Source organism: Cervus canadensis, chromosome 7, assembly GCF_019320065.1.
Source record: "Cervus canadensis isolate Bull #8, Minnesota chromosome 7, ASM1932006v1, whole genome shotgun sequence".
In the NCBI taxonomy this organism is placed as follows: Eukaryota; Metazoa; Chordata; class Mammalia; order Artiodactyla; family Cervidae; genus Cervus; species Cervus canadensis.
The window spans coordinates 74,363,429-74,386,344 of NC_057392.1; the positions used below are offsets into that span (position 1 = coordinate 74,363,429).

The 22,916-nt window shown below is 39.4% G+C and overlaps 1 protein-coding gene across 1 annotated transcript in view; it reads left to right on the forward strand.

The window, feature by feature from the left end:
- Positions 1–22,916, forward strand: part of WDR49 (WD repeat domain 49) — a 161,778-nt gene that overhangs the window by 69,701 nt on the left and 69,161 nt on the right. The window contains exon 8 of the mRNA XM_043473817.1: positions 9,498–9,731. Coding sequence (XP_043329752.1) covers positions 9,498–9,731 — 234 coding nt within the window. The remainder of the gene's footprint in view (positions 1–9,497; positions 9,732–22,916) is intronic.

A 22,916-nucleotide genomic window follows, 5' to 3' on the forward strand; every position in this document is an offset into this window, starting at 1 on the left:
TTTTCATGATTAAAGAGATATAGGCTGATTAGGGGAGCACAGTTTTCTGGTTTAAAGCCAAGTCACATGATATTACTAATTAAGCTGAGAGAAAAAGGCCTTGTTCAAGGAGATTAGCATTGACCTTAAAACCAAGTTGAGAAGCTAAAGTGTAATACAATGGAAATACTTGGGAAATTAAAGAAAACTCATGCTTGAGCCCCATCCTCAGAGAGTCTGATTTAATTGGTTTTGGAAAAGGCCCCAAACATAATCATTTTCTCAAACACCATTGGTATTTCTAGTGTTAAGATTGAGAATCACTAGCATAGATTATGGAAGTGTAGGAAAAATTGAAAATCATATGGGAAGTCACATGCCATGACATTATTTCTGGGAGAACTGAAACACTGTTTTGTACATTGATGACAGTATATAAATGTTGTTGGCTTTGATTCTTAGCAGAAAGAAAAATTAGATAGTTAAAGATGGAAGGGAACTTAGTAGGATCACTAATTATGAAAATTAAGGGTTCTTCAAGGGAAGGAGGGAAAGAAGAAAAGTAAAAATTAATTTTAAGAAAAATTAATGAAGATACACATTATGATCTTTTAAAAGCAACTCTAGTTTTAATTGCTGATAGCAGGAACTCACCTGTCATAGAGTAGAGGTTATCACTCATCTATTTTTAATTTTTCATTTAATTAAATGTGACTAAATGTCAACAAAATATTAAAGTCAGTATAAATGATTTGAACAACGTGTGGAAAATGATTCTGGGGAAATTATAGTCCATTAGTACTGTTGGGTTATTGCTAATCTATACTCAATCTTGCCCAATATTATTTTTCTAAAATGAAGTTCTTCTGAAATAAAGTTAATTTCAGCTTTCTTAGGAACAAATCCATACCAAACAAGACAGGATTTTGAACAATGGGGATATAACCATTTTAAGTTATATGAGAGTTTGAGAGTGATATAGATGTGTTTAATCTTGTGACTCTAACATTCAAAATAATGACTTATCCATCCTATTATATTTAGAACACTTTGAAATATATTTGAAAGTCTTAGTTCTTATAGGATTTATATTTTTGAGGATAAACATTTTCTGGAGAGTTGCCAGAATGTTTTAAATAAAAATTATAAGGTTTAAGAATTAGAATAATTTGTTTAATAAAATATTCTTGCCAAGAAAACCCAATGTACTTTTATAAACATATAGTCTTGGGATTAGAAGGATTGGTAATGCTTTTTATCTGGGAGTTTAGTTTGTTACAGGTGCTAGTACATGGATACATTACCCAATATATCAGTTCAGTTCAGTCACTCAGTCATGTCCAACTCTTTGCGGCCCCATGAACCGCAGCACACCAGGCCTCCCTATCCACTACCAACTCCAGGAGTTTGCCCAAAGTCATGTCCACTGAGTCAGTGATGCCATCCAATCATCTCATCCTCTGTTGTCTCCTTCTCCTCCTGCCCTCAATCTTTCCCAGCATCAGGATCTTTTCACATGAGTCAGCTGTTTGCATCTGGTGGCCAAAATATTAAGAGTTTCAGCTTCAACACCAGTCCTTCCAATGAACACCCAGGACTGATTTCCTTTAGGATGGACTGGTTGGATCTCCTTGCAGTCCAAGGGACTCTCAAGAGTCCTATCTAACACTACAGTTCAAAAGCACCAATTCTTCAGCACTCAGCTTTCTTCATAGTCCAACTCTCACATCCATACACGACTGCTGGAAAAACCATAGCCTTGACTAGGTGGACTTTTGTTGACAAAGTAATGTCTCTGCTTTTTAATATGCTGTTTAGATTGGTCATAACTTTCCTTCCAAGCAGTAAGTGTCTTTTAATTTCATGGTTGCAGTCACCATCTGCAGTGATTTTGGAGCCCCCCAAAATAAAGTCTGCCACTGTTTCCACTGCTTCCCCGTCTATTTGCCATGAAGTGACGGGACCAGATGCCATGATCTTAGTTTACATCAAACATACTCATTTATGCAAGGTTTTTGAAAAATCCTCATAACATTTTATTGTGAATTAGATGAGATCTGCAATTGGGTAAATAACCATGTAGAAGTTGAGGCAAGCTTTGTTTATGGAAGTGTTATATTTTTGGACTTATCCTAGCTAATATTTTTCATTGGTGAGCTGGATAAAAACAGTTATTAGATGAACCACAGATTTCAACAAATGAAGAAAACATCTATTTACCATCTACTGTATTCCATGGGATGTATGGACAAATCAGGGAGGAGTTATCAATATAATGTAATTAGGATTCAAAATTGTATTCTTATACTTTGAAATTAGAAAAATCCTAATTTTAGCTTACAACATCAGATTTTTAAAGGTAGAATGGTAGATGCCTGCCTTGATTGTTTATTCATGGGAATAACACTTAGAGTTTTACTCAGTCAGGACCTCAAGGTAAGGGCAATGCATGTTGGAGTGGCTTATTCAGCTAATGTAAAAATAGGGTGTTTAAATAAGTCATAGTGTCTGTAACAGTGGTTAGAACACACCTGAAATATTGGCTCAATTCTGAGCCCTTTGCTTAAATAAACCCTTGGGGACCCTAAGGTGTTCATGTTATATATTGGTGAGTAGAGATATACTGTCTTCTATTGATGGTACATTAATTAATGTGTAAGTATATTATTTTAAAATGTAACAACACTAGGACTTCCCTGGTGACTCAGTGGCAAAGAATCCAGCTGCAATGCAGGAGCCACAGGAGACATGGGTTCGATCCCTGGGTGGGGAAGATCCCCTGGAAGAGGGAATGGCAACCCACTCCAGTAGTCTTGCCTGGAGAATCCCCATGTACAGAGGAGCCTGGCAGGCTACAGTCCATAGCGTCACAAAGAATCAGACACAACTGAAGCAATTTAACACACACACACAACTAGTTTTTAGCTTAGGACTAAAAAATACAACGCTTAGATTGGGGCAATGGAATAAGAAAGGGAGAATAGGAGTGTAAGTAAGTATTTCTTTCAGAAGAGAGTGTCATTCAATGTTTAGACTAAGCATCAGACTAAAAATTACAATGTTAAGACTGGGGCAATGGGATGAGAAAGGGAGACTAGGAGTGTAAGTAAGTATTTCTTTCAGAAGAGAGTATCATTCGATGTACAATTAATATATGCTATGTTCACACAGGCACACATGCTTGCACACACACACACACACACACACACACAGTTATTATTTGGTGTTATGGAGAAAACCATAACTCAGAAAGAGTCAAAGAATGCTGTCTCTGAGATGGAGGCGGGGGACGGGGACTTGGGATTGAGGGGGATGAATTGATAAAAAAGCCTTTTGATGCCATTGGATTTTACACCATGGACATATCTTATTACATTTTTAAAAAAAGTGATCAAAGCCTGAATGACCAACCTCCCTGAAAAGAAAGTGAAAAAAAAAAAAAAGACAAAGGGAGAGAATCAAGAGACTGTCATGATGGAGTGGGATCTACAAATGATGCTATGATTTAAAAGGAACTGGGGTCATCTACCCTGGACAAGAGGTGTATGAAGAGGCTGATGTAGATGTAGGGAAAGAGAGTAGGATAGAATCAAAAGGTAGAAGAGGAAGTCTTTGGCTTATCATAATGCTATAGGAATTCCTATCCCATGGGATCCCAGGATCTGCATAGGAGATTCGTGTGTCTGTGTATCCAAAGAAATTCTATGGAATATTGTGCTCATATATGAATATGTGCATTTAAAAGGAAGGTATGGGCCATCATTTTCAACTGATTTTTTTCCCCAAAGGAGTATAAGATATAAAATAGGTTAAAACTACAGGGTTGCTTGCCTTATGGAGTAATAAACACTTGTGTAAAGAGGCCATCTTTCATAGATAATTTAGAAATAATTCTCACATTGGATAAAGCACACCAGTTTATTTGAAAGAAACTTTTTCTGCTCTAAAGTTCTAATATTTATATAATAGAAGGAATAAAATACATTTAATAATGAAACATTTATTGGGCACTTACTACATACAGGTCATCACGCCAAATGCTTGACATGGGCTCTCATTCAATCTTTATAGTGTCAGATTACATAGGTACCAGGCTTCCCTGATAACACAGTTGGTAAAGAATTGCCTGCAATGCAGGAGACCCCAGTTCGATTCCTGGGTCAGGAAGATCCGCTGAAGAAGGGATAGGCTACCCACTCCAGTATTCTTGGGCTTCCCTCAGCTGGCTAGGGGGAGGCTCAGCTGGTAAAGAATCTGCCTGCAATGTGGGAGACCAGGATTTGACCCCTGGATTGGGAAGATCCCCTGGAGAAGGGAATGGCTACCCACTCCAGTATTCTGGCCCGGAGAATTCCATAGTCCATGGGGTCGCAAAGAATCGGACATGACTGAGTGACTTCCCTTTCACTTTTCAGGTAGGTTACACATCAAAATTTCAGAGAGACAAAGAAACAAACTAGAGTTCACTCTGCAGTAAGGGACAGAGCCAAGATGACGACCGAAGAAGTCTGGCCCTAGAACTGGCCTGCAGCCCCTTTTGGAGGGGTTTTTCCCTCTTATTCGGACTCTCTCTCACTGAAAGTATTAGTCACTCAGTCATGTCCAACTCTTTCTAACCGTATGGACTGTACCTCGACAGGCTTCTCTGTCCATGGAATTCTCCAGGCAAGAATACTGGAGTAGGTAGCCATTTCTTTCTCCAGGGGATCTTCCCTACCCAGGTATTGAACCTGGGTCTCCTGCATTGCAGCCAAATTCTTTACCCTCTGAGCAACCAGGAGAGCCTGATTCTCCCTCACTGCACTGGGTTAATTCTGCTCCATGACTGGCAGGGGCAACACTGGCATCTGCAGAGCTCCTCTTCCCATATCCTTCAGTGCTTGTCCACGTGTGTGGCATTTTTGTGCCTTAATTGTCTGTGTTATCTGAACTTGATTTCCTTTAATGGGCTTCTCTGGTGACTCAGACAGTAAAGAATTTTGTTTCACAAAAAATACATATATTATCTATCTATCTACCTATTATCTATTTAAAAATCTATATAGAGAAAGAGATCGTATTCGTTTTCTTTTGCTACTGTGACAGATAACCACAAACTCAGTGGTTTGCAACAGCACACCTTTTATGTTTTGTAGGTTAGAATTGTAGCCTGGGTCTCACCGGGCTAAAATCAAGGTACTCACAAGGCTGTCTACTTTTCTGGAGGCACTGGAGGAGAATTTGTTTCCTTGCCTTTTCCAGCTCCCTTGGTTTATAGCTCCTTTTCTCCATCCTCCAAGCGAGGAACACCGGTGATGGTTTTAGTTGCTGAGTCATGCCCGACTCTTGTGACCCCATGGACTGTAGCCTGCCAAGGCTCTTCTATCCATGGGATTCTCCAGGCAAGAATACTGGAGTGACTTGCCACTTCCTTCTCTGGGGGATCTTCCCAACCCAGGAATTGAAACCCGGTCTTCTGCATTGCAGGTGGGTTCTTTACTGACTGAGCTACCAGGGAAGCCCTAGGCAGAGTTTATCTTACATTCTATAACTTTGATCTCCCTGTGGTTATATTGTTGTTTAGTCACTTCAGTTCAGCTCACTTCAGTCGCTCCGCCATGTCCGACTCTTGGTGACCCCATGGGCTGCAGCACGCCAGGCCTCCCTGTCCATCACCAACTCCCGGAGTTGACTCAAACTCATGTCCATTGAGTTGGTAATGCCATCCAACCACCTCATCCTCTGTTGTCCCCTTCTCCTCTTGCCCTCAATCTTTCCCAGCATCAGGGTCTTTTCAGATGAGTCAGTTCTTTGCATCAGGTGGCCAAACTATTGGAATTTCAGCTTCAACATCAGTCCTTCCAATGAAAATTCAGGACTGATTTCCTTTAGGATGAACTGGCTGGATCTCCTTGCAGTCCAAAGGACTCTCAAGAGTCTTCTCCAACACCACAGTTCAAAAGCATCAATTTTTCAGCACTCTGTTTTCTTTGTAGTCCAACTCTCACATCCATACATGACCACTGGAAAAACCATAGCTTTGATTAGATGGACCTTTGTTGACAAAGTAATGTCTCTGCTTTTTAATATGCTGTCTAGGTTGGTCATAACTTTCCTTCCATGGAGTAAGCATCTTTTTCTTTCATGGTTGCAGTCACCATCTGCAGTGATTTTGGAGCCCCCCAAAATTAAATCTGTCACTATTTCCACTGTTTCTCCATCTATTTGCCATGAAGTGATGGGTTCGGATGCCATGATCTTAGTTTTCTGAATGTTGAGCTTTAAGCCAACTTTTTCACTCTCCTCTTTCACTTTTATCAAGAGACTCTTTAGTTCTTCACTTTCTGCCATAAAGGCAGTCTGTCTGCCCTTCTCCATCAGAGGGCAGACTAAAAACCACAAGCACAGAAAGCTAACCAATCTAATCACAAGGACCACAGCCTTGTCTAACTCAATGAAACTATGAGCCATGCCATGTAGGGCCACCCAAGATGGACGGGTCATGGTAGAGAGTTCTGACAAAATGTGGTGCACTGGAGAAGGGAATGGCAAACTACTTCAGTATTCCTGCCTTGAGAACCCCATGAACAGTATGAAAAGGCAAAAAGATAGGACACTGAAAGAGGAACTCCCCAGGTCGGTAGGTGCCCAATATGCTATTGGAGATCAGTGGAGAAATATAAGTCCAGAAAGAATGAAGGGATGGAGCCAAAGCAAAAATAATACCCAGTTGTGCATGTGACTGGTGATAGAAGCAAGGTCCAATGCTATAAAGAACAATATTGCATAGGAACCTGGAATGTTAGGTCCATGAATCAAGGCAAATTGGAAGTGATCAAACAGGAGATGGGAAGAGTGAACATCGACATTTTAGGAATCAGGGAACTAAAATGGACTGGAAAGGGTGAATTTAACTCAGATGACCATTATATCTACTACTGTGGGCAGGAATCCCTTAGAAGAAATGGAGTAGCCATCATAGTCAACAAAAGAGTTTGAAATGCAGTACTTGGATGCAGTCTCAAAAACAACAGAGTGATCTCTGTTCATTTCCAAGGTAAACCATTCAATATCATGGTAATCCAAGTCTGTGCCCTGACCAGAAATGCTGAAGAAGCCAAAGTTGAACAGTTCTGTGAAGACCTACAAGACCTTCTAGAATTAACAACAAAAAAAGATGTCCTTTTCATTATAGGGAACTGGAATGCAAAAGTAAGAAGTCAAGAAACACCTGGAGTAACAGGAAAATTTGGCCTTAGAGTACAGAATGAAGCAGGGCAAAGGCTAATAGAGTTCTCCCAAGAGAACGCACTGGCTATGGTAAGCACCCTTTTCCAACAACACAAGAGAAGATTCTATACATGGACATCACCAGATGGTCAACACCGAAATCAGGTTGATTATATTCTTCACAGCCTAAGATGGAGAAGCTCTATACAGTCAGCAAAAACAAGACCAGGAGCTGACTGCGGTTCAGATCACGAACTCCTTATTGCCAAATCCAGACTTAAATTGAAGAAAATAGGGAAAACCACCAGACTATTCTGGTATAATCCATAACAATTATACAGTGGAAATGAGAAATAGATTTAAGGGACTAGATCTGATAGACAGAGTGCCTGATGAACTATGGATGGAGGTTTATGACATTGTACAGGAGACAGGGAGCAAGACCATCCCCAAGAAAAAGAAATGCAAAAAAAGCAAAACGGCTGTCTGAGGAGCCTTACAAATTACTGTGAAAAGAAGGGAAGCGAAAAGCAAAGGAGAAAAGGAAAGATATTCCCATTTGAATGCAGAGTTCCAAAGAATAGCCAGGAGAGATAGGAAAGCCTTCCTCAGTGATCAATGCAAAGAAATAGAGGAAAACAATAGAATGGGAAAGGCTAGAGATCTCTTCAAGAAAATTAGAGATACCAAGGGAACATTTCATGCAAAGATGGGCTCAATAAAGGACAGAAATGGTATGGACCTAAGAGAAGCAGAAGATATTAAGAAGAGGTGGCAAGAATACACAGAAGAACTGTACAAAAAAAATCTTCATGACCCAGGTAATCACGATGGTGTGATCACTCACCTAGAGCCAGACATCCTGGAATGTGAACTGAAGTGGGCCTTAGGAAGCATCACTGTGAACAAAGCTAGTGGAGGTGATGGAATTCCAGGTGAGCTATTTCAAATCCTAAAAGGTGATGCTGTGAAAGTGCTGCACTCAATATGCCAGCAAATTTGGAAAACTCAGCAGTGGCCACAGGACTGGAAAAGGTCAGTTTTCATTCTAATCCCAAAGAAAAGCAATGCCAAAGAATGCTCAAACTACTGCACAAATGCACTCATCTCACACACTAGTAAAGTAATGCTCAAAATTCTCCAAGCCAGGCTTCAGCAATATATGAACCATGAACTTCCAGATGTTCAAGCTGGTTTTCAAAAAGCAGAGGAACCAGAGGTCAAATTGCCAACAGTCGCTGGATCATTGAAAAAGCAAGAGAGGTCCAGAAAAATATCTACTTCTGCTTTATTGACTATGCCAAAGCTTTTGACTGTGTGGATCACAATAAACTACTGAAAATTCTTTAAGAGATGGGAATACCAGACCACCTGACCTGCCTCTTGAGAAATCTGTATGAAGGTCAGGAAGCAACAGTTAGAACTGGACATAGAACAACAAATAGGAAAAGGAGTACATCAAGGCTGTATATTGTCATCCTGCTTATTTAACTGCTATGCAGAATACATCATGAGAAACGCTGGGCTGGATGAAGTACAAGCTGGAATCAAGATTGCCAGGAGACATATCAATAACCTCAGATATGCAGATGACACCACCCTTATGGCAGCGGGTGGTGCCCATGGAGCACTTATGGCAGAAAGTGAAGAAGAACTAAAGACCCTCTTGATGAAAGTGAAAGAGGAGAGTGAAAAAGTTTAGTCACTAAGTTAAGTCTGTTTTTTTGTGACCCCATGGACTATAGCCTGCCAGTCTCTTCTGTCCATGGGATTTCCCAGGCTAGAATACTGGAGTGGATTGCTATTTCCATCTCCAGGGGATCCTCCTGACCCAGGGATAGAACCCACATCTCCTTCACTGGCAGATGGATTCTCTACCACTGAGCCATCTGGGAAGCCCTGTGATTATACTGGACTTGTCCAAATCAACCAGGATTATCTCTCCATGCTCAAGGCCTTAATTTATGACATCTCTTTGGCCATATAAGATAGTATTTTCACATTTTCCAAGAATTAGCACATGGATATCTTTGAAGACAATTATTCTTCCTAGCACAAGCACCTGCTGAATGCAGGCATTTTTCTGAGGACTGAGACAAAACAAAATCCCTTTCCTGGAACAGATTACTGTTGAGGAAATACTCAAACAGAGAAGGGAAATACAAAAAATGTGTTCTATGAGATAAGGGCGAACAGTTAACAGCACTATGGGGAGCCTGCCTGAGGTTCAGGGTGAGCTAGAGAGAATTTGGTTAGAAAATTAGAATGATTCTTGACATAGTCATATGACTCTGTTACTTCTCCTGCAGGTTTTGAGACTCTGGGATATTCAGCATCAACTATCCATCCAGAGGATCTCTTGCTTTTTCCCCAAGAGTCAGGACTTCAGGTGTCTCTTCCAGTTTGATGAAGCCCACGGCCGACTCTTCATCTCGTTCAATAACCAGCTGGCTTTGCTGGCAATGAAAAGTGAAGCCGGCAAGAGGGTGACAAGCCACAGGAAAGCAGTCACTTGTGTCCTTTACAATTCAGTCTTGAAGCAGGTAACGATGCTTTTCTGTCACTCTTCTAACATGTGCCCACATCCATTTCCTTAATTCAATCTGGGGACACATATAGAAAAGGAAAAGTGGGAATGAAATGATTTAAGCTCTGTGCTTTTCTGCAATAATGTGTATTCAGGTGGATTTGGAGAGTAATTTCATTTTCAACCAGCAACCACAGCAGCGCTGATAGAGTTTCTCGGAGGAAGTATTCCAGCTAAAGCAAACACAACGTGGAATGTAATTGAACTTATCTTTGTTACCAGCTAGTTTGGCTCTTGATACCAAATGCAAGTGAACCTGGCTGTAAAATCCCCTTTTTAAGCACACCATCCCCATCCCCCTGCATCCCTGTGGAAAGATCTGAAATATGCATGAAATGTAATTAGCAAAGATCCATTTTGCCGGCACAGTTTCGGCGAGTGGCTGGCTGTGGCGGCCCGGAATGTATCCATAATAAGATGATTCTGTTAAATGTGCCGCCGCTTGGTATGCGGCTCCAGTGTTGTTTGTCTCCACACCACGTTAATGACGCTTTGCAGCCTTTGCTTACGGGAGCGCTCCCTGCATGTCAATGAGAAAACTGGAGTGGGGATGCCACGGGGACCACAGCCCTTCTTAGAGGACAGGGAGGGCCAGCCTGTGGGTATCGTGGAGGGAGCGGGTACCCATGGAGCTTAGTCTGTGGCCATAATCACCCCAGGCCTGACAGTCACAGCCCAGCAGAAGCCAAGCCTCCGGCCAGCATCCAGCTTGTGGCCGATTAAACAATAACTCCCGCCCATCCTTCTTTCCTTTCTGCAGAAGCTTCTGCATCCACGCAGAAATGAGTAGATCAGATGGCGTGCAACGGGAGGAAAGGCCTTTGTTAGTAATGAGTAGTGTGTCGTGTCGCCACTTCAAATACTCTGCTGGTTATTCTAGGAGATAAAAGTCCTTTACAAAACAATCCATTTTGAATTCCATCTGTGGGGGAAACATTCCCTAGTAAATGTTTTACTGAACTTTATGAAGGCAGCCAGTTAATTCGGCTCCCTGGTGGCCACTGAGAGATATATTTGTTTCCAGAAGAATGTTCTGCTAATTGAGATTTGCAGAGTTAAAGTGCTAAGTTTATGTGTAGATGTTATGATGCTATATGGCCTGACCATAAGATGAGCAATTTTCCATGAGGAATTCAGGAAATAGGACACAAAGAAGGTCTGTAATCTTCCATTTGGAACATGAAGATAAAGCCAAAATAACACAAGGATATGCAAGTTATAGGCAACAATAGAATATGCACATGTGGAATATGACATGCAAAGAATCTCTGTACAAATGAGTTGGATATTGATGCCTCTTTTATTTCTGAGATCAAGATTATAAATAATTAAATGCAATGCTAAAGTGTATATAAAGTACATAGAGCTGTGTATCATACAGAAATGTTTCTTATTATCAGCTAAACTATGGAGAAACACTTTAACATTGTGTAACATTTATAATTGCAAAAAATATATGTTGCAGTCAAATACAAAGGAAACAATGTCACCCACAGACCCATCAGCCAGTGATAACTGATCATTTCAAAGTAGTTAGATAAAACAAATGAAACTGTTTTGAACAAGTGTCAGGTGCCGGGAATGAGGGATCAAAGATTCACATACCACAAAGTTTCTTTGCTCCCTTAGTTCGAGGACATTCAGAGATGCAGAGAATCTTCCCAGAGCTCACTGCTGGGCAGGTGCTCATTACCCGATTGTGGGGTGATATCAGGGGACCAGGCACATGACTCACTCACAAAGAAATGATGGAGTAGAGTAAAATGAAGAGAGGGAAAAGCAAAGTGCTATCCTTGGAAAGAGCGCCATTTGGCCTGGGGCTGGGTGGGTGACAGTTTAGCAGAGCCCTGAAATCTCCAGTGGGAACCTCTGAAAGGAGAGAATGAAGTAGCTTCAGACAGATGGTACAACATGGCCACCTGTTTAAGCACAAACAATGCATTTTTTTCAGGGAGAGGGTTTATTCTGGTGTGACTAGTTTGTGGGTACTTAGCAAATATTGGGAGACTTGAGACAGTGGAGGGAGCTTAGAGTCAGATTGTGAATGCCATTCACTCAATGAACCAATGTCTAGTCTTGGAAAAATATAGACTTGAGGTTAGAACAGCAATTCTCACAGTGCGATCTCAGATCTCTGGGGAAGTCATTTCAGTTCAGTTCAGTTCAGTCGCTCAGTCGTGTCCGACTCTTTGCGACCCACAGACCCTTCCAAAAGACCAAAACTCTTTTCATCATAATATTAATCTGTTGTCCACTTTTTCCACTCTCATTGTTTCTTGAGTGTACAGTGGTATTTCCTAGAGGCTATGTGATGATCGATGGCACAATGTGCTTTTGTATTTTTGTGTTTTAACAATTTCTCAGTTTAAATTTCTAATATGGTAAATATATGTGTTTACCTGTCTTTGTCTTTATCTCTGTCTCTGTCTCCCACATAAATTGAAGCTATTTGGATTCTTCAATGCTTTTCAATAGTGTAAAATCAAAAGACTAAAGTTTTGAGAACACAGAGAGAAAAGAAAGTTCAAATGTTTGGCAGACTACATCCTGTGTCTAAGCTTCAGTTGATTGATTTTCAAAAGTGTGTGTGTCTGTGTGTTGGGGAGCAGGCATGGACATGATAATGGTGGCAATGGCTGTCTCTGCAGCATCACCTTGCTGTGTCCTGCTTCTCAGAGGTAGTTCTCCTTCCTCCCAGGCAGTCAGCCTTAGCAAGTCTCCCCCGTTCCCCCATACCTCTCAGGTTGAAGGGTGATGCTTTTAGTATACCTCTTCCTTATTTACATCTTGATATTTCTTACTCTTTATTTTACCCATGTGACATATGAAGGCAGAAGTTGGAAAGAGAAAGGCAGAAGGACCCCTGAATAGGACTTTGTCTCTGGCCACATGAGATGAGGAAGTGGTTTTTTCCTGCCCCTCCTTTTCTTTGCCACTGCAGTTCTTGCTGGTTAACATTTAGTTCTGGGGTTCCTCTCTGGTCCTCTCTGCCTCTGACGTCTCCAGGAAGATCTTCTGCCACACCTCTCTCCCCTCTTTTCGCATCGGTTGCATTTCTAGTTGTTATCCAGATAAACACTTAGCTAAATTCTCACTTTCTCCTCTCCCATGTTTGATAGAAGGGAAAGATTCTTGTCTTCCTCTTTCGTATTTTCCTGTAACCCCCAGCACTGTTCCAAAGAGCAACAAATGCTCGATTCTAGATTTGGTCATTTGTTGCTATTTCTCAATCTAAGTTCAAAAGGAACCCATGCCTTTTCAGCCCGCTGCTGCTCTTAGGTTATTTGGTTTGGTGTCTTTTTGAAAGACTTTCTCTTTATCTGAATCGAAGGAAAACATGACAACATGCTGTCATTTCAACACATTGCTACACTTTAGTATTATTTCATTCTATTTGGTCATCAATGAGAACTTCCCATTATTCCTATATGAAAGGGACTTGACATATTTCTGTGACTCATCTTCCTGCCTTTTGGTACCTTCACATCCTAATCTAAGAAAGTGATGTTAAGCCACGCAGAAACTTTGAAAATGAACTGCGAGCTTTATTTCATTCAGCAAAGCTTACCCTCTCAGCTAGTGGCAGAACGAGTCGGGACAGGATGAGGGAGTCCTTGGAATGCACAGTGTTGAAAGAATCAAAGTCATATAATATCCTGGAAGTAGTTCTAATGAACTGTCTTTGCATAGAATTCTTAAGTGAAGCTTTTCTTAAAAACCCATGATTATTGGGGAACTTTAAAAATGTGTTTGTAGATATCATATAAACTGAAAAAGAGAAAATTTCTGACTTATCCTAATGATGTACTTTTGTAAAACAGGTGATGTTTCAGTGCATTTTGCATCTAGACATAGTTAGGCTAAATGTAAACAGGCATCAAATCTTGACAATGATATTCACTATTTTTCCCATTGAAATAATTTACTTTTTGTAAAATAATACTTGCTTATTACAAGAAATTAAAATAATGCTGTAAAGTTCAAATAAGGAACTAAATATTGCTGAAATATCATCAACATGTTCTAAATACCTCTCTGGGCATAGACTATTTCACCTGAATATGGTTCTATAACCTACATTTACTCTATAACATCTTGGAATCAATTCCTTGTTCCTGATGTAGATCTCCTTCATCATTTTTAAAAAGCAGCACAGAGTCCCACTGTATGTGTGTATCATAATTTACTGATCCATTTGCCTTGATGAGCATTTTGCTATTATGAATTTCTTTATGCATAAATATATTCACATGCATGACTTTATCTCTCTAAGGCAAAAATCTTAAGAATGACTTTCAAAGTTAAAATATATGTATATGAGATAATTTGGTACACAAATTGCCTCCCAAATCTTACTATGTTACCCAAACTTTAAGAGTAAACACATTAATCACGTAAAGAGACATGTCAGACAGCAACTGCCTGGCAGCTTCTGGCAGGACTTCTGAGATCTCTGACAGTGTTCCTGTAATTCACCATGGGATGTTGTCTTTGAAAATTTGAAGATTAGACCTTCTTCACTTTACCCAGAGTAGTGTTATTTCTTGAGGACCAACTCTTATACAAGAAACATTACGTCAATCATTTGTTTAAAATGGGGCTGGAGTATAATTTTTTAGTGACGGTGCATATCCTGTCCTCTTTTCTGCACACGATTTTGGGGGAATTGTGATGTTTGATAGTCTAACCAATTCAATACATAGTTCCTTTGGGAATTGTAAAATCTGAGTAAAGGGAAGTGGACAAGCTTGAGGGAAATTTATCTCCACTTTACAAGACATTATGCCTCTTTAGTGCTTGTACTTAGGGCAAAATCAATGAGCTTCTCCTTTGAACAGAAGCAGATGAACATTGATGAAAACTTTCTCCTTGCCTGCTTACTGCTGGGCTCCAAGCGACTTGCGTTAATGTGGCTTTTCTTCACTGGTCAGATTAATGCTGCACTTGGTTACATATCATTACTGAGGCTATGAGCTCTGGTCACTTGCTGAAGACATGGGGAACGCCTTAGTCTTAAGGGTAGATCAAGGAGCTCCCCTGGTGTTCCAGTGGTTAAGACTCCATGCTTCCACTGCAGGGGACCCAGGTTCGATCCCTGGTTAGGGAACTAATATTCTGCTTGCCAACATATATACACACTTACATGCATGTGTGTGTACATGCACACACGTGTTTATTTAAAAGTGATTGCTTGGAAGGAATACCACATTTCAGTGTTACAAAACTGAAAAAGACAAAGGGTATGCAGTAAAAATTTCCTTTTATCACTGTTTCTACCTACCAGTTTCCTTTGCTGGAAGCAACTAGTTCATGAGATCCATGAGCACACTTTAAGGGCTGTTGTTTTCATACACAAGTAAATACATATTTATTGTCACAAATAGATGTGTATATTAATTCTTAATATTTAAGAATATTAATTGTGTGGTTTTTATACAAACAGTATGTTATATGCACAGCAACACTGCTCTGTACACTGATTTTCCGCCCAAAAATACAGCCTAACCATCATTTTATTTATCTAATTATCCAGGATATCCTCTTTCTTTTTGACAGCTGCATGGTATTCTATTTAATGGGTGTGCCAAATGTTATTAATCAGTTTTTATGGACATTTAGATTGCTTCCAGTATTTTTGTTTTACAGATAATGTAGTAATTTTAAACCTTGAATGCACAAATTTTGGCACTAGTTAGGAAACATCTGTAAGATAAATTTCTAGAACTGGAATTACTGGGTCATAGAGTGTTTATGTTAGTAACCCTGATAAATATTTTCGAATTTTCTGCATAAAAGTTGCATTTAAATCAATCACATGGTAAGAAATGACCCTTTACTCAGCCTCTCTCATTATCACTGTTTCAGCTATTTTTTTAAGATTTACTACTTTTTTAAAAAAGTTTTTTTAATAAAGAACATTTTTAGGTTCACAGCAAAATTGAGACGATCTGGAAAATAGTTAGACATGACTGAAGCGACTTAGCACGCATGCACACACAAATAATATTGAGTCCTATAACCATGAATCTGGAATAGCTCTCAGTTAAATAGTCTTTTATATCATTCATTAGAGTTTTGAAGTATACCTCATATAGATTTTATACATATTTGTTAGATTTATATGTATTTCACTTTTGTGGATGTTAATGTACATTGTATTGTGATATTATTTTCAAATTCTACTTGTTCATTGCTGCTCTATGGGAAAATGATTGACTTTTGTGTATTAACTATGTAACCTGCAATCTTGAAATAATTGCTTCTTAGTTCCAGGAAATGCTTTTGGTCAGTTCTTTAAGATTTTCTACATAGGAGACTGGGCTTCCCCAGTGGGTCAGTGGTAAAGAATCCACCTGCAATGTAGGAGACACAGGTTGGATCCCTGGGTTGGGAGGATCACCTGGAGAAGGAAATGGCAGCTCACTCCAGTATTCTTGCCTGGAGAATCCCATGGACAGAGGAGCCTGGTGGGCTACGGTCCATAGGATCGCAAGAGTCAGACAGAACTGAAGCAACTCAGCAGGCATGCATGCACATGGAGGATCATGTCATCTGCTAACAAAGACAGTTTTATTTCTTTCTTCCCAAACTTTGTAACTACCCTCCTATTACTTGTCTTATTGCATTATGCCAAGCTTCTGTATAATGTTGAAAAGGTATAATGAGAGGGAACATCCTTGCCTTGTACCTGATCTGAGTAAGAAAGCTGTAAAGTTCTCACTATTAAGTATGATATTAGCTGTACGATTTTTGTAGATTTTTTTTTGTCAAGTGAAGAAAATTTCCCTCTATTCTTATTTTATGAAAGTGTTTGATCATAAGTGAGTGTTAGATATTGCCATGTGCTTTTTTTCTTATCTGTTGATATAATCATGCGATTTTTCTTTTTCATATCAGTTCAGTTGTTCAGTTGTGTCCGACTCTTTGCAACTCCATGGACTGCAGTACACCAAGCCTCCCTGTCCATCACCAACTCTTGGAGCTTGCTCAAATTCACGTCCATTGAGTTGGTGATGCCATCCAACCATTTCATCCTCTGTTGTCCCTTTCTCTACTCTCTTTCAATCTTTCACAGCATCAGGGTCTTTTCTAAGCCATCAGGTGGCCAAAGTATTGGAGTTTCAGCTTCAGCATCAGTCCTTTCAATGAATATTCAGGACTGATTTCCTTTAGGATTGATTAGTTTGATCTCCTTGCAGTCCAAAGAATTCTCAAGAGTCTTCTCCAACACCACAGTTCAAAAGCATCAATTCTTTGGTGCTCAGGTTTCTTTATTGTCCACCTCTCACATTCATACATGACAACTGGGAAAACCATAGCTTGGCCATAGGGACTTTTGTTGGCAAAGTAATGTCTCTGCTTTTTAATACACCGTCTAGGTTGGTCACAGCTTTTCTTCCAAGGAGCAAGCGTCTTTTAATTTTATGGCTGCAGTCACCATCTGCAGTGATTTTGGAGCCCAAGAAAATAGTCTGCCACTGTTTCCATTGTTTCCCCATCTATTTGCCGTGTCCTAAAAGATGATGCTGTGAAAGTGCTGCACTCAATATGCCAACAAATTTGGAAAACTCAGCAGTGGCCATAGGACTAGAAACGGTCAGTTTTCCTTCCATTCCCAAAAAGAGGCAATGCCAAAGAATGCTCAAACTACTGCACAATTGCACTCATCTCACACATTAGCAAAGTGATGATCAAAATTCTCCAATCCAGGCTTCATCAGTACGTGGACTGAACTTCCAGATATTCAAGTTGAATTTAGAAAAGGCAGAGGAACCAGAGATCAAATTGCCAACATCTCTTGGATCATCGAAAAAGCAAGAGAGTTCCAGAAAAACATTTACTTCTGCTTTATTAACTGCACTAAAGTCTTTGACTGTGTGGAAAATTCTGAAAGAGATGGGAATACCAGACCACCTGACCTGCCTCTTGAGAAACCTGTTTGCAGGTCAGGAAGCAACAGTTAGAACTGGACATGAAACAGCAGACTGGTTCCAAATCGGGAAAGGAGTACGTCAAGGCTGTATATTGTCACCCTGCTTATTTAACTTATATGCAGAGTACATCATACAAAATGCCAGGCTAGAGGAAGCACAAGATGGAATCAAAATTGTTGGGAGGAATATCAATAACCTCAGATAGGCAGATGACACCATCCTTAGGGCAGAAAGAGAAGAGGAACTAAAGAGCCTCTTAATGAAAGTGAAAGAGGAGAGTGAAAAAGTTGGCTTAAAACTCACATTCAGAAAACTAAGATCATGGCATCTGGTAACCTTATGTCATGGCAAATAGACGGGAAATAATGGGAACAGTGACTTTATTTTTTTGGGGCTCCAAAATCTCTGCAGATGGTGACTACAGCCATGAAATTAAAAGACACTTGCTCCTTGGAAGAAAAGCTATGATTAACATAGACAGCATACTGAAAAGCAGAGACATTACTTTGCAAACAAATGCCTGTCTGATCAAAGCTATGGTTTTTCCAATAGTCATGTATGGATGTGAGCGTTGGACTGTGAGGAAAGCTGAGCGCCAAAAAATTGATGCTTTTGAACTGTGGTGTTGGGGAAGACTCTTGAGAGTCCCTTGGACTGCAAGGAGATTCAACCAGTCAATCCTAAAGGAAATCAGTCCTGGGTGCTCACTGGAAGGACTGACGTTGAAGCTGAAACTCCAATACTTTGGCTACCTGATGTGAAGAACTGACTCATTTGAAAAGACCCTGATGCTGGGAAGGATTGAAGGGGGGAGGAAAATGGGACGACAGAGGATCATTTGGTTGGGTGACATCACCGACTCGATGGACATGAGTTTGATTAAGCTCTGGGGGTTGGTGATGGACAGGGAAGCCCAGCGTGCTTCAGTCCGTGGGGTTGCAAAAAGTTGGATATGACTGGGTGACTGAACTGAACTGAACTGATGGGGCCAGATGCCATGGTCTTTGTTCTTTGAGTGTTGAGTTTTAAGCCAGCTTTTTCACTCTCACTTTCATCAAGAGGCTCTTTAGTTCCTCTTCACTTTCTGCCATAAGGGTGGTGGTGTCTGCATATCCGAGGTTATTGATATTTCTCCCAGCAATCTTGATTTCAGCTTGTGCTTCATCCAGCCTGGCATTTTGCATGATGTACTCTGCATATAAGTTAAATAAGCAGGGTGACAATATACAGCCTTGATGTACTCCTTTCCCAATTTGACCAGTCTGTTGTTCTATGTCCAGTTCTAATTGTTGCTTGTTGATTTGCATACAGGTTTTTCAGGAGGTGGGTAAGGTGGTCTGGTATTCCCATCTCTTTAAGAATTTTCCACAGTCTGTTGTGATCCACACCATCAAAGACTTTAGCATTGTCAGTGAAGCAGATGTTTTTCATGAATTCTCTTGCTTTTTCTATGATCCAATGATTGTTGCCAATTTGATCTCTGGTTCGTTTGCCTTTTCTAAATCCAGCTTGAACATCTGGAAGTTTTTGGTTTATATATTATTGAAGCTTAACTTGGAGAATTTTGAGCATTACTTTGCTAGCGTGTGAGATGAATGCAGTTGTGCAGTAGTTTGAAGATTGTTTGACATTGCCCTTCTTTGGGATTAGAATGAAGACTGACCTTTTCCAGTCCTGGGCTACTGCTGAGTTTTCCAAATTTTCTGGCATGTTGAGTGCAGCACTTTCACAGCATCATCTCCCAGGATTTGAAATAGCTCAGCTGGAATTCCATCACTTCCACTAGCTTTGTTTGTAGTGATGCTTCCTAATGCCCATTTGAGTTCACACTTTGGTATGTCTGGCTCTAGATGAGTGATCACACCATCATGGTTATCTGCGTCATGAAGATCACTTTTGCATAGTTCTTCCATGTATTCTTGCCATCTCCTCTTAATATCTTCTCCTTCTGTAAGGTCCATACCATTTCTGTCCTTTATTGTGCCCATGTTTGTACGAAATGTTTTTTTTGGAATCTCCAGTTTTTTTGAAGAAATCTCTAGTCTTTCCCATTCTATTGTTTTCCTCTATTTCTTTGCACTGATCTCCAAGGAAGGCTTTCTTATCTCTCTTTGCTGTTCTTTGGAACTCTGCATTCAGATGGATCTATCCTTCCTTTTCTCCTTTGCCTTTCACTTCTCTTCTTTTCTCAGCTCTTTGTAAGGCCTTCTCAGACAGTCATTTTGCCTTTTTTTTCATTTATTTTTCTTGGGGATAGTTTTGATCACAGTCTTGTTTACAATGTTACTAAATTCTGTCCTTAGTTCTTCAGTATTCTATCAGATCTAGTCCCTTGAATCTATTTGTTACTTCCAATGAATAACTGTAAGGGATTAAATTTAGGTCATACCTAAATGGCCTAATGATTTTCCCTACTTTCTTCAATTTAAGTCTGAATTTTGCAGTAAGGAGTTCATGATCTGAGCCACAGTCAGCTCCCAGTCTTGTTTTGCTGACTATATAGAGCTTCTCCATCTTTGGCTGCAAAGAATAGAATCAGTCTGATTTCAGTATTGTCTATCTGGTGATGTCCGTGTGTAGAGTTGTCTCATGTTGTTGGAAGTGTGTTTACTGTGACTTGTGCGTTCTCTTGGCAAAACTCTGTTAGCCTTTGCCCTGCTTCATTTTGTATTCGAAGGCCAAACTTGCCTATTACTCCCCCCCACCCCAGGTATCTCTTGACTTCCTACTTTTTCATTCTAGTCTCCTATGATGTAAAGGACATCTCTCTCTTTTTTTTTTTCATGTTAATTCTAGAAGGTCTTGTAGGTCTTCATAGAAACGTTCAGCTTCTTAAGCATCAGTGGTTGAGGCATAGACTTGGATTACTATGATGTTGAATGGCTTGCCTTTGAAACAAACAGATCATTTTGTCATTCTTGAGATTGCACCCACATATTGCATTTCAGACTCTTGTTGACTATGAGGGCTACTCCATTTCTTCTAAGGGGTTCTTACCCACAACAGTAGATGTAATGGTGATCTGAATTAAATTCACCCTTTCTGGTGAATGATATGATAATATTGCATTAATTTTATGATGATAGTGCATTGATATGATGGTTTGGATTAATTTTCAGAAGTTGAACCAATCAATTGCTTCTTACACTTTGTTGTTTTTGAAATTATTTTATTGAGTAATAAAAGTTTTTCTCTATGTTCATGAGGATATAGATCTATACTTTTCTCTACTTGTATGTCTTTGTCTGATTTTGGTAATACTTGTCTCATAAAATGAGCTGGGAAGTATTTCCTCTGCTTCTTTTCCCTGAACAAGATTGTATAGAGTTGGCATAATTCCTTCCTTAAATGTTTGGTAAAACTCATTAATGAATCCCATCTGCTGCTTTCTGTTTTGGAACACTATTAGCTATCGATTTAATTTCAGACTCCTTCTTGTGTGAGTTTGGACAGATTATGTCATTCAACAAATTAGCCCATTTCATCTAGGTTATCAACTTTGTAAGCATGGAGTTGTTTATCATACCTCTATAATCCCTTTAATGTGTATGGGGTCTTGGGTGAGGTTCTCTCTTTGATTTCTGATGTGCATCTTTTGTCATTTTTCTTACTTAGCCTGGATAGATCATCAATTTTTAAATTTTTTCCAAGAACAAGCTTTTTGTTTCATTAATTTTAATGATTTTTGATTTTTAATTTCATTGATTTCTATTCTATGTAGAGGATCATGTCATCTGCAAACAGTGAGAGTTTCACTTCTTCTTTTCCTATCTGGATTCCTTTTACTTCTTTTTCTGCTCTGATTGCTGTGGCCAAAACTTCCAACACTATGTTGAATAGTAGTGGTGAGAGTGGGCACCCTTGTCTTGTTCCTGATTTCAGGGGAAATGCTTTCAATTTTTCACCATTGAGGGTGATGCTTGCTGTGGGTTTGTCATATATAGCTTTTATTATGTTGAGGTATGTTCCTTCTATTCCTGCTTTCTGGAGAGTTTTAATCATAAAAGGATGTTGAATTTTGTCAAAGGCTTTTTCTGCATCTATTGAGATAATCATATGGTTTTTATCTTTCAATTTGTTAATGTGGTGTATTACATTGATTGATTTGCAGATATTAAAGAGTCCTTGCATTCCTGGGATCAAGCCCACTGATGAACATAGATGCAAAAATCCTTAACAAAATTCTGGCAAACAGAATCCAACAACATATTAAAAAAAATCATACATCATGATTTCTATTCTAATTTTATTTTTTTCTTTTATTCTGCCTTTTTATATTGTATTAACTCTTTTTTCTACTTTTGTGAGGTAGAATTTTAGATGATTGATTTTAGATCTTTTTTCCTCCTAATACATGTATGTAGTGCCATAATTTTTCTTCTAAGCACTGCTTTCTCTGACCTGGGGCTTAGAAGAAAATCTCATAAATTTTGATAAGGTATATTTTCATTTTCATTTAGTTAAAAATATTTTAAAATTTCTATTGATGTTTCTTCTTTGATCCATGCTTTATTTGAAATGTATTGTTTCGTCTCCAAGTGTTTGGGGGTTTTCCAGTTATCTTTCTGTATATGTTCTGAGTTTAATTTCATTGTGATCTGCGATCAGACACTGTATGATTTTTATTCTTTTAAATTTGTTAAGGGTGTTTTGTGACCCCAAATGTGGTTTATCTTGGTGAATTTTCCATAAGAGCTTGAGAAAAATGTGTGTTTTGCTGCTGTTGGGTGAAGTAGTCCATAGATGTCAATTATATTCAGTTGATTGATGGTGTTGTTGAGTTCGACTACATCTTTACTGGTTTTCTGCCTAGAATGGTTCTTTCCATTTCTGATAGAGGGGTACCGAAGTCTCCTACTATAACAGTGGGTTCATGTATTTCTCCTTGTAATTCTACAAGTTTTGCCTCACATAGTTTGACAAAAGGTTTTAGACATATACACATTGGAGATTGTTAAGTTTTCTTGGAAAATTAACCTTTGTCTTTATGAAATGCCCTGCTTTATTCTTTTTTTTTTAATTTTTAATTTTTTTTTTTTAAGTTTTCAGCCTTTTATTCCTTTTTTTTTTTTTTTTTTTGGTTAGTGCTAAAGGACTTTTTTTTTTTTTTTTTCATTGATATGAATCAGCCATAGATTTACACTTATTCCCCATCCCGATCCCCCCTCCCACCTCCCTCTCCACCCGATTCCTCTGGGTCTTCCCAG